At 41.3% G+C, this 12997-nt stretch overlaps 1 protein-coding gene across 20 annotated transcripts in view; it reads right to left on the bottom strand.

Annotated features, from left to right (window-relative positions):
* NTRK2 (neurotrophic receptor tyrosine kinase 2) overlaps positions 1-12997 on the bottom strand; it is a 366376-nt gene that overhangs the window by 213217 nt on the left and 140162 nt on the right. For 13 of the 20 annotated variants that reach the window (XM_023229539.2, XM_023229540.2, XM_031934037.1 and 10 more), the window contains one exon: positions 4880-10038. The exons of the other annotated variants lie outside the window; for them this stretch is intronic. In XM_023229539.2, coding sequence (XP_023085307.1) covers positions 10001-10038 — 38 coding nt within the window. In that variant the 3' untranslated portion in view covers positions 4880-10000. Of the gene's footprint in view, positions 1-4879; positions 10039-12997 lie in introns of those variants that run through there. 20 annotated transcript variants of the gene reach the window in all.

Here is a 12997-nt window from a genome sequence, read left to right as displayed (position 1 = left end):
AAAGTTAAATATGTCATGAATGCATAAAATATATGTAGATACTAGTCTATGTATTAACCAACTGTTTATGGAATTAGTAAGACTTCTGGTCAAAAGCAAGCTATTGGCCAGGCATGGTAGCCTGCACCTGTAATCCCAGCACTTTGGGAGGCCGAGGCAGGCAGATCACTTGAGGTTGGGAGTTCAAGATCAGCCTGGCCAACATGGTGAAACCCCATCTCTATTAAAAATACAAAAGTTAGCTGGGCACGGTGGTGCGTGCCTGTAGTCCCAGCTACTAGGGAGGCTGAGGCAGGAGAATCGTCTGAACCTAGGAGGCAGAGGTTGCAATGAGCAGAGATCACACCACTGCACTCCAGCCTGGGCAACAGAGCGAGACTCTGTCTCAAAAAAAAAAAAAAAAAAAAGCAAGAAAAAAGTAAGCTATGAGTAGTTAAGTTTTGGGGCAGTCAAAAATTACACTCATATTTTCAACTGTGCAGGGAATTGGTGCCCTTAATCCCCACATTGTTAAAGGGTCAACTGTAATTGACACTTAATAAATATTTACTAGAGTAGGAAGAGATTTGATGGAAGATAAAATGAGATCATATATTAAAGAATATGACATATGTCTCAGGGTTTTGTCAAGGAAAAATAACTCAGCCCGTATGGTTCAAATGAAGAGATATATTTTAGGGCCACACAGAGAGATGTGGGCGGGGTAAAGAAACAAACAGGAAATAGGCACTCAGAGACTGACAACAGTGGGAAGCCCTTACCCACTCCAGGGATGGAGATTCAGGAGGGGAAAATAGCTTTGCTGGATCCCAGGGAGAGCTGGAACCACAGAGAAGGCGCCATTCTGCAGGACTCCAGATAGGGAGGACTGAGCCTGTTTAAGGCTGGCACCTCCACAGGGGGAACACAGCAGACATACCCTGAACGTCTCCTCTACCTGAGACCTACCAGTGCACCCCACAGAGTCAGACGCCGGGAGAAGCCAGCAGGAGACCTGCATGTAATTAGACGTGGCATTCAATCCAACAGAGTTGAGTCAAGGGTGATGGAGAGGTAATCAATCAACCTCCCCAAGACCCAGGAGCCTGGAGTAAATGCAAAGAGGAAAATCTGCCTTGAGAGCAGTCTTTGAAAAACCTGGAAGCTCCCTCAGAAGCTGTGTCCCAGTTCAGGTGACAAACCGAGAACTCCCTACAGAAGGTAAAACAGGGCTGGCGACTCTGTATTTCCTGCCCCTACTAAAGGGGCTTGAGGTGAAATTGCGTGAATTTACTTGAGGCTGAATTAAAATCCTTAAAGCAAACAGCCGTGGCCTATGTTTTTATATAATAATTCAGCACGACTGATTACAGCATGACGAGAATTATTAAAAAGAGATGGAAACGTGGTTAATAAACACAAAAGAAGAGGTTTCTCCTTTCCTTCTTGGCGACAGGTTAAAAATTTTAAAGAAGAGAGGGAGGGAACTTTCTGTTCAATAATTTATGGTCAGGCAGAGATTTTAACTCAGTAAACACAGGCTCCAGGGTCTTGTAGCGTGTGAGATGGGGCTTGACCAAATGACTGGAAAATTAGCATGTGCCCTTGGCAGTCTCTCTCAGTTACTGGCTGCCAGATGGGACATTTGAGGACAGGCACATCGAAGTGACCAAGCTGCTCCAATGCTGCTCTGCCTCTGGGTGTTTGAAAGGCAAGGAACAGCGCAGGCATTTTTCACCACCTTGTTCTGACGTCTGGATTCTGTTCATGGAGGTGGCAGGATGTGTCCTCAACACCCCTTCCCACCAGGCCCTTTCCACTTGCAAGGACTCCCTCAAGTTCACTCATCGGAGAGTAGGGACTACTCCAAAAGAATGGGAAGTACTAAAGTTCAAGAGTGATGAGAAAATTCAGCTGAAGGCAATCAAAAACAGCAAATCCATCTTCAGTTACAACGGACAAAGCAAACGTGCTCTGGTTTTTTCATTAACTAATTAGCAGTGAATAGAGACTTGATGCAACTTCTCTTTTTCACAAGGTAAAATTTAAAATGCATGTGCCAATTTCACTACTGTGCCACATACTTGCAAGTCAAGATCTGCAAAAAATTTGTTCATGGCACAAATACCTGAGGACTTGCTGGGATCAAAGGGTGCCTCTCCAGTGACTTCAGTTAACTTCACAATTCTACTTTGCTACAACAATAACACAACTCCCAGTGCTAGTAGGAGTGGCCACTGAGCACTTGCATGAACCTTAGCATTGCCACCATCTTTCAAATTGTGCCCTAGACACCTGGCTGGCCTCACTCTAGCCCCAGCCCAGTTCAAGAATCCAGTTCACATCGGGAGCACCAGCTTCACAGCCGGCCTGCCTGAATTCAAATCCTAGTTTTAACTTGTTAACTAGGTAACCTGAGGCAAGTCCCTGATGGGTTCCATTCCTCAGTTTCCTAATCTTTAAAATATAGGCAATATTAGCTTTGGCCTCATAAGGTTGCTGGGAGGATCATGAAGCACTTAAGTTTGAAGTCAATGCCTGTCACCTATCATTACCTCTTAGGTCCTGTGGTAGAGCTCACTAAAGGATGTGTTAGGAAAGGTGGTAACAACAGTAAAATTGTCCTAAATTAAGTGCTAGGAAAACATCAATGCCACTCACTTAAAAAGATTTAATGATAAGAAAAAAAGTGCAAATTATGAAGTATTTTTAAGAACATGAAGTTTGTGACTTCAAACATGAAGTCGTTCCAACTAGGCCAATCATGTGTGGCCTCCTAGAGCTATTACCAGAAACGACTTCAGGAAGGAAAAGAATAATCTAGTTATTCATAACTCATTGCCTGTGAATACTTGTTTCTAAGTCTTGAGGGAACTTGAAACGATCTTTTCTTTGAAACAATCTTTTGGCTAAGTTGTTACTTACATTCTTAGCCAAAGATTTTTCAATAGCTAATTCAAAAATTAAAGTTAATGCAGTCCCTGTTGAAATGATAAAAAGAATTCTGAATTAATAAAATGAGAACTAGTGAGGCCAGCTGTATTCACTATAAGACATTCAGAGCTATTTCTCCAAGAATTTGCAAACGACAGACCATCATTCGAACTCATGGAACTGTTAGGATACTGGCCAAATAAATCAGATCCTCTTACTTTATCAAAATCAAACTTGAGGCAGAATCAGTGTGTAAGAATTGACTTTGATAGAGAGAAGAATTCAAGAGCAGGATCCTAATAACTCCTGAAACAATTTCAAAGTAGTCTTCACAGGTTGGGCCACACCCAGGATGGCCCAGTGAGTGAAGTTTCCTTTCATTTGGTTTCCATTATTTGCAACCACACAATCTGCATATGACCAAGATATGCAAGTGGGTTTGTAATTCTTGGACATTTACTGAGGTACACCCAACAACTCGCCAACCAGAGCTCTTTTGAAGTATTAGCTATTAGCAATACCAAGTGTCCCACTTGCCAGGCAATGTGCTAAGGGCTTTACCTGAGCCATCTCATTTAACTCTTGTAACAGCCCAGTGAGGTAAATATTGTACTATTGTTATTACCATCATCTAATTCTGCAAAGGAAGAAACAGAAGCATGGAGCAGTGAAAGAACTTTCCCAAGATTATATCGTTTGTGGACATAGCTGGGATTCAAACCTGCACAGTCTGCGACAAACACCTGCCACTCCAAATTATCATATGACCTTCAGATGTTAGATGCAACCTGTTCTCAGTTCAATAAATGGAGAAGGGAGTTTGGAAAAAGCACAAGTCACTAACACTGAACACTGGGGGGTTTTTTTGCTTTTTTTTTTTTTTTTTTTTTTTTTTGAGATGGAATCTTGTGGTGTCACCCAGGCTAGAGTGCAATGGCGCAATCTTGGCTCACTGCAACCTGCGCCTCCTGGGTTCAAATAATTCTCCTGCCTCAGTCTCCCAAGTAGGTGGGATTACAAGCACCTGCCACCATGCGCAACTAATTTTTGTATTTTTAGTAGAGACAGGGTTTCCCCATGTTGGCCAAGCTGGTCTTGAAATCTTGACCTCATGATCCGCCCGCCTTGGCCTCCGAAAGTGCTGGGATTATAGGTGTGAGCCGCCACACCCAGCCCAACACTGGGCTTTTAAAAGAGGGGCAGTATACTTGACAAAGCATGAGGTCACACTAGATTAGTTTTTCCAATCCCTAAGTCCGATTCAGAGCAAAATCCCTTGGGTGTTAACACAAGGAGATGGCAGGCTCAAATGAATCAGAGCTTGAGGTCCTACAAACCTCACTACAAACCTCCTGTTTTCAGTGGGAAAAATGGGGCAGGAACCATGCAGCTGACCTGAGGATAGAGACAAAAGGGACATGCAGTGTGGGCACCATGCTAACAGTTATGGTCTCATGGTATCTTCCCTCTACATCCAACATGTTCCCCTCTCTCTCGCTTTCAAGCCCAAGTCATTATGTTTATATGTCCACAAAGTCATTTGGAATAGACAAACAGAGCATCGACTATACTCTTTTGTTGTGACCTGGGTCATTTCAAGTTTTTTAAATACCAAAGGGCTTTGCCATGGAATTTAGGGTTTTTAAAAAAATTCCCATAAGCTTTTTTTTTTTTTTTTAAAGGATTGCCTTTTAGCCAATGAAAATATTTCTGATGCAAGAATCAGTAAACAATAAATGGACAATTCATACTGACAGAAATTTTAAAAGTCCTTTTTGGGGGGATAATTTATCACAGAATCTGAAATGGGTTTGGGACTCCCCTGAAACTCTCAGTGACATTTCTCACACTATTTCTTCTAACGTCTTCAGTTCTGAACACAACCAAGGGTACTCGGGTGACAGCACACACTTGCGGAGGTGTGAGGAAGTACACAAGATCTATAGAGAATGCAAGACACATGGAGTGAATTATCAAACTTTATTGGCTTGTTAAAAATGATTGAATTCAGCAAGTACATTTATGATCTATCCACATTGCTAAAACAGCACTAAAAATAAAATTTTTAAAAATGATTATCCATTATTTACAGAAAACGTGGAAAAAAATGGCTTTTAAATCTGGAACATTATAGGAAAAAAAAAACCACAGGGCATGAGAATGATTCACAGGCTGCCTCTGGATTACAGCAAATGGTTGAACATGAAGTGGGTGAAACTCAAGGATTTGTCTTAGGAATCTCTTGTTACTTTGCATATGTTTATACTCAATTCACAAATGGACTGCCTTACAATAAAGGTGATTTAAAAAGCTCTGTTCCTTTCTTTTTGCTTTTCACACATTTTTTTTTTCCCATAAAAACCCACTGCAGTCATAGTCAGTAGTTAGGGGTGGGGGTTGGTTCAACACATTCTGGGTGCTTGTTCATGACCATGCCAAAGCTACACTGCAACAGTAGTCTGAATCAAACTTAGAGTTACCTCACCATCAAAATCAGGTGGCTGGGACGTTCTTTTGCCTCTGAAGCCCAAAACTTGAAAATGGACTGACTTTAGTGGGAAATTTCCTTCTGCAACAGCTGTTTTCATGGAACTTTCCTGGGCTGGGAGTTCTGTCAACCGAATTCAGTCTGGCAGCACCCGGCAGCAAATTCAATTCATGGTCTGTCCAAGAGAGTCCTTAATCTTCTCCTATGTCTTTAGAGGAACCTGGCATGGTTTGCAGGTACTACAGGCATGTGAACATAGCAGAGCACACTTAATAGAGTGGTTACTTCTGTACTAATTTCCTTGGAGATGAGTCAGCTAAGCTGCACAACTCCAGAGGCTCTGGGGACATAGACTAGATGTGACTGGCCCTGCCCACATGGCTGGATGCACCAACCCTGAGAGACCCTATATTGTATGGAATTGCTTGTCCTCACTCCAGTTGTCCCTCCATATCTGGAGTCTGGACAAAATAAGATGAAATGAACTTCTAGTGTAGTGTGAAGGAATCAAACTCAAACCAAGAGAGAAGTTCTAGGCAGCTAGCACCAAAACAGGTGGAGGTGTAAATCATGCAAAGGAAGAAAGCACAGGTCCTCTGTAGTATCCTGATTCCGTTTTGCAATGGAGGAATAAAAAGTTGTGTGTGTTTTAATTCTGTGAAACAACCAATGAAACAAAAATACATTCTCAGTTGGTCATGGGGTCAATTTAGAATACGAGAGAGAGAGAGAGAGAGAGAGAGAGAGAGAAAGTCAGGTGCCCTAAAGGAATAAAGAGAAAAGAAGAGGAGCGAGAAAGCGGGCTTCCCTCCATCATGCTCTCTCTAGCACCTGGCGTGAAACTGGTGCTCTGTCTTGAGCTCCTTGAGAGTTATTTAGTCCACACACCGCTGAACAGGTGTCACCTCTGCTCTGTCTGAGGAGATGCTCCAAGCCTCAGCTATTCTGGGCCTAATTCAGGATTACTTGGAAAGTGAGAAGCCAAAAGCAAACTCCTGTGTTCTGTGTTGCTGGGTGGGACTGGGATTGTTTAGTTCTTGTCCTTGCTACCTATTTCTGGAAAGAAAACCTAATGGGTCGTAAATGAAATCAGTCCCTGCTGGGAGACTGGGAGAGAAAAGCCCTGAATCAATTCTCTCTAATGTGTGTTGACATTTGTTTTTCCTGTTGTGAGATGAACCTTTCTTAGCCTCAGACTGTTGGTACTTTTGTCGTCACAGAGTCAATGTCTCGTGTGAGGATACTGGACGCGTTCCTTAGTCTAGATCAGCAGCCTGAGAGGGTCTCTGGAGGCTCCCACTGAGCCATGAGTAAATATAATAAGATACAGGACTTGGACCACATTAAGGGCACCCATGAAAATGGGACATGTACTTTCCTATCTAAACCTGGCAGCACTTGACTGGGCCAAGAGACATGAGCGCTGCCGAAAAGAAATTGGTATCAGATACAACAGGTGGAAGGATTTGCTAGGATGTCTCTGGCTACATGGCAGTAGGACCAACCAGAGAATGGGTTGAGGGGAGACATTGGTGCAGAATTCCCAGCAAGGGGAGACAGCTGAGGGTCACAGCATGGTGGGAATTATAGGAGAGGAGCAAAAGTAATTGACATGTTGCAGATAATTGGGTTGTTAAACTCAATTTCTTAGCTTGTGGTAACAAAGCCCTGACCAATGGCAAGGTCAAGAAGAAAGAAAAGTGAATTTGCAAAAGAAAGACAGAAGGATACAGTGAGAGAGCAATGATCATGTTTTAAGACAAAAGTAACAAACTGGTAGCCCACAGACTTTTGTTGGCTTACAAAATATTTTAAAAATACTGAGCCAACTTTTTAACAATAGGGACACTTCACACAAAATCCAGGTTTCATGTTTCTCCTAAAGAATCACAAGATTTGGAAGCCTGGGGTCCCATTCCTGTGGGGCACAGTTGGCTGCGATTGGGGACAGCAGCCCCTCTGAAAGGGCAGGTATCGGCTCATACAGGTCATTCTGTTCATTTAGGAGACCTGCCTGGCACTGCAGTGCCAGAACCTTTAGTTGGAGAGTGACAGGCCGGATTTCAGCAAAAATGCTACCTCTCCTTTTCTAATGCTGCAAAAATGCAACACATGCCATTAGGAAGCTCTAAAAAGCACATTTCTTACAGGGGAGACAGAAAGCAAATGATGAAAAGGGGTGGTCTAGAGCACAGAAAAGAGAAGCTATGTTACTGATCGTGATCTTCAGGGATTAAAAAACCGAAAAGAACACGAGAATCATATGAAACAATTTTCTAATAGCCTGCTGTTTTCATCGTTCCCTAGGAGATGTCAACTGATCTTTGATATATTAAATTGCTTTATCTGTCCACTCCTCTACATTTTAAAACAAAAATCTACCTTGCAATCCTTCTAGCTGTTGGGTACAAATATTCTTCTTCTTCTTTTTTTTTTTCCGTTTTGGGTCTGGGACACTTTAAAATAGTTCTTAAACAATCCATAGCCTTTCTATGGCTCCATGGTATAACATAAAAGCTTAAAAAATTTTTTTTGTACCAAACGGCTGATTGTCAAGAACCTTTGCCTTACTGAGCTCCTGCCGGGCTCACAGCTTGAATTTCACTTTTTCTTTCAGGGTCAGGATTTCTGCTATTAGCTGGCCTCTTTGTAAATCAACACCTTTGGGAGAGATCGAAATCTAAGCAATGACAGAAACTGTCATTTAGCCACGAATAAGAAAATGGGAATTTAGAAAATATTCGGACCTCCCCACATGGAAGGCCAGCTGGCCTTACACTCAAATGGAGTTAGAAGGAAAACTTGAGAACCGGCAGCATGTTTCTGCTTTTGAGAAACCGCCCCTCTTTAAGGCATGGGTATGAAGTAGCCAAGTGAAATGCTGTAATCCATAGGATTCTGTGAAAGGTCTGTATCAAGCAATAGCATATTTAGTGGCTAATGTAAAGGATACAGTATAAAATCATTATGGATATCCTTTTTATATCAAGTGGTGCCTAAATGGATCCTGGTTTATTAAGATTAATGCCTTGGTTTACACAGGATTCAAACCAATGTTTCTGACTGTGTTGGACTAGTTAAAAATCTATAGAACCTTAAAGCTAAATTGCAGCCTTTGTGCAACTATTTCCAAAAAAAAAAAAAAAATGTTTCCAATCCAGCTATGGTGTCTGTGTGCACGTCTAACAGTCAGAGCTGACTGTGTTTTCAAACAAAATGCTGCAGGCCTGGCTCTGAAGTCCTCCTGACAAAAAAGGAGCAGGGTGGGGTGGGATGGGGATAGCCAAACCTCTCTTCAGGACAAGGATACTGCCTGGCACAGACGGAACACAGCATATGAAGGTCGCTGTGATGCTAAAGTGAATGAAGCAGGTGTCCATGGGTCAGACTCTGGGGGGATGCAGAAATCCATAGCTCTAAGGCTGCCCTCTCAGCAATGAAGAAGGACATTATAAAGCACATATTCATTAGCGACCTGCCACCTCTTTGCTGCTGGGGTCAGGACAAGCTTTCCTACCCATGAAAACCCAGCAGTATGACAGTATGTTGTAGGGGGACTATCCTTCTTAGAATCTCCTCTCCTGCTCACAGCAGGCCAGCCATTCTGCTCCCGGGCCTTTTCAGAGTAGAAAAGCTACAGTTCTGTAATGCAAACAGCATGAGATACTGTGGCCTTCTCACTCAGCAGACTTCTAAAAAGCAGGTGGATCGCCCAGGGCAAATAAAAAAAGGCAAGGTTATAATTTTACCATATGCATATATTCCACTCTTAGTTATTCTGAAATTGACTATGCTGAACCTAAGTCTATAGCCCCAACAAAACAGCTGTTGCTCCTTGTTCTTGTTTTTTTTCTTCTTCTTCTTCTTCCTTTTAAATGTTTTAAATGTTTGTTTTGTTTTGTTTTGCTGGCTAAGGAACTTTAAGGCAATCCTTAACACTGTTTGACTCTCAGACTTAAGCTAAACATTTGGACTTTTATTAACAGTGAAGGAAATAACCTTTTAATAACACTACCACGTCCCCAGAGTGATGTCATATACACCCTTAACTCTTTTAAGTCACTGTGTTACATACGAAAAAGTCAAACCCTCTGAATTCAGTGCTGATTATAGAAAATCGTACTAAAATATGTGTTACATGTAGATTAGACTATTTAGTGTGCACTTATACCTGTTCCCAACTTTAATTTTTTTTTAATTTTGCAGGTCAATTTTAATAAACAGAAGCAATTAAGTCAATAAATGTCCAGTAGGGTCAAAAAACACACTTTTCAGAAGAGAAGTACAATCCAATGGGATTTCATTTCAGTTTTGTATTTGAACTACTGTTAAGAAGAGAAGCATTAATTTAACATGTTTTCTTGAGGTGCTGCTTAGCTGCCTGAGAGTTGCCTCTGCATGGTGTTCCCCAATCACAGCTCACAATATATGCAGGCTTCATATAGTACATCCTCCAAACACTGCCCACATCTACCAGAAAACCCCAGATAAGCAGCACTTCCCGGGATAAGCCAACAGCAGTCCCAAGAGTCCAGCTTACAGGGCAGCATCAACCAACAAGCACCACAGCCCCTTTCTCTGTCTTTTCCTTTATTTCAGCTACCCATCCAGTGGGATCTTATGAAACAAAACAAAACCTAAAAGAAACACAAAATAAAACATAAGTCATGCTCAAAAGAAAAATCAATGAAAATTAACATACAAGTACAATAACTTTCAAATGAACATAATAAATAAACATCAAAAATGAGACACAACACAGAATATGCTTTAAAACATAGAGCAATATATAATAACAGAACAGAAGTTGGGGAAAAATGTGCATCTCATTATTGAGCAACTTAGTTTTAAACTTAAAACTGATTTTACATGGTACATGAAACAAGGAAAAGAAATGCAAAAGATTTCTGCATACAGCTCCACCCATAACTGTATCAGTTGTTAGCAGCTCACTTCAAGGAGGAAACATCTGTGCACAATACAAACGACCCTTGAATAATTTTTATATAAAGGTTCATGCAAAAGTAAAGCCATGACTTTCAATGGCAAAAACCATGATTACTTTTGCACCAACCTAATATTTGTCTTTATGGGTGGGGGCAATTAGTTTCAACAATACCTAACTACCCGAATCCTGATTTTCTTTCCCCAGCTAATTTTAGCAAATTGTTTCTAAAAGAACTGATTAGTTACTCAGCAACTGGCCCAGAGAACTGGCTAACTTTAACTGGTGAAATACTAGACAACACAAATAGTTAGATTCTTTTCTTTTTTTTTTCCCCCCCCAGAGTATTGCTCTGTTGCCCAGGCGGGAGTGCAGTGGCGAGATCTTGGCTCACTGCAACCTCTGCCTACTAGGTTCAAGCAATTCTCTTGCCTCAGCCTCCCAAGGAGCTGGGATTACAGGCATGAGCCACCACACGCAGCTAATTTTTGTATTTTTAGTAGAGGCAGGGTTTCACCATGTTGCCTAGGCTGGTCTCAAACTCCTGACCTCAAGCAATCCACCTGCCTCGGCCTCCCAAAGTGCTGGGATTACAGGCGTGAGCCACCATGCCCGGCTATTCTTTTCTAAGAATCCTAATATAAAATAATTAATTAGTTGCTTAACTTTAAGTATTATAGCAAATATCTGACACATATGGAGATGTAATATTTATTATATAACATATAATATATAGCATACAACATGCAGTATATTGTGTGTATATATATTATATCTATAAGACATATAGTATATGTATATATTACATATAATAATATATAAATAATATGATATGTAATATCTAACATTAAGTAATCCTACTTAATTTATTAAGCACCAACCAAACAGCAGACACTGTGATAAATGTTACAAAATAAAGAAAATACAGTTCCTTGACCTCAAATACTTCATTGCTCCACAGAAAAAGAAAGATAAGTAAATAATTTGTTCAATAAATGACAGTGAATCTACTTTGTGCCAGTTTTCTTCTTAGCATTGTGCCCAAACTATCCTTTTTTATCTTCACAATAACCCTATGAGATAGGTTCTACTATTGTGACCTCTTTACTGTGAGGAAACAAAGGCCCAGAGTGGGAGGCAGCTTGCCCAAGGTCCAACAGCTAGTGTGTGATAAAGCTCAGATTCCAATTCAGAAACTCCAATTCCATAGCCAGTCAACTAGGGCAAAGTGCAAGAAGAAGACAGTGAGCTTTCACTGAACTCGCCCATGGAAACCCAGTGGATCAGTGAAGGTTCTAGTATACATAATTCTGTGATTAATTTGCATGAATCTTTATGAGATCCATAAGTGGCAAAATAGACCATATCATGATAGAAATCTTCAAGACATTTTCAAGTTCAACTTTGGATGGCACCTCCAAGCCCAACCATGCAGATTCTCCGTCTTCCTCCACCTGGCGTCTGGTCTGCCAAGCGCCGGTGTCATCTGCCTCCAGAACTGTAACTACCACCACCAATCTGTGTCATCATTTACAACAATGCTAAAAGAGTCTACGGAGCTTAATTTCCACGGCATTTCTCCCTTCTGCCCTTCCAAAAGAACTCGGTACAGATGCCAAACATCATTTATGGATTTAGTCACCCACAAAAGCCCTGAGAATTTAGGAAGCACTCAGTGGCACTGATTAATTCTCCTTCATATCTGTCTCCAGTCTCCTTCTAACAGTTTCGCCTCCAGGCAAACAGAAGCTGAGCTAGTTTACCAGTGCACTATAGCACGTAAAATGAGCAGGCCAAATTAACAAATCAAACTTCTTATCTTGTAAGAGGGTGGAGCTCAAATTCCTTCCCACTGAAACAATGTGAGTATTAATATAAGGATGGCAACTTTGTCAACAAAAACAAGAGAAACTCAGTGATAGAGACAGCATGACCCCAGAATAAAAAGATTTGTTGACTCAATAACACAACGATTAAACTGCTGGCATAAAGCCTTATTTCCAATGGGTTTATGGCACAGGAACTTCAAGAGTTTACTAATCCCAGCATGTTTACAGCAGTAACTTAACCAGGCTTCTCTTTCTTTGTGTCTATTTGCTATTTTCCTGCCACAAGCCCCTCCAGGCTCACTAATTATTACAGTTGGAAACACAGCTAACTTTGCCAGATGACGGTTCTACTGGACCACTGCCATCCACTCAGGATGCAACTGCCCTGGCGCCTATTTCAATGGATGTCAAGTGTCCCTCTGCAACCTTCTTGTGCTTGCCTTTTGTGATCCATCCTTCCCCAAGAAGTAGATCTCAGCTCCACGCGCCCATGCCATAAAAACAAGTGAAGCCCCCATAAAAACACATACGGCATTTTTCTTCTGAGGAAAAGCCAGTCTGTTGCAATTGTAAGCAATATGCATTCAAACTACCACTTCCACCACCCTTCACCTCAAAGAAGGCAAGTCACCCTACTCTTTCATGCCCTTGATCTTGCCACACTGTGTACAGACTAAAGATATTCCACTACATATTGAAAAATTAATTTGATTTCAAGAGAGATTGATGGCAAAATTCAATCCAGGCCACAATTTACCTACCAGGATCTCGTAACTTTTGCCCTCTCATATTATAAAAAACTCGAAGGACCACAAAATGATA

Source organism: Piliocolobus tephrosceles, chromosome 14, assembly GCF_002776525.5.
Source record: "Piliocolobus tephrosceles isolate RC106 chromosome 14, ASM277652v3, whole genome shotgun sequence".
Lineage (NCBI taxonomy): Eukaryota > Metazoa > Chordata > Mammalia > Primates > Cercopithecidae > Piliocolobus > Piliocolobus tephrosceles.
This window is presented reverse-complemented; position numbering and strand designations above follow the sequence as displayed.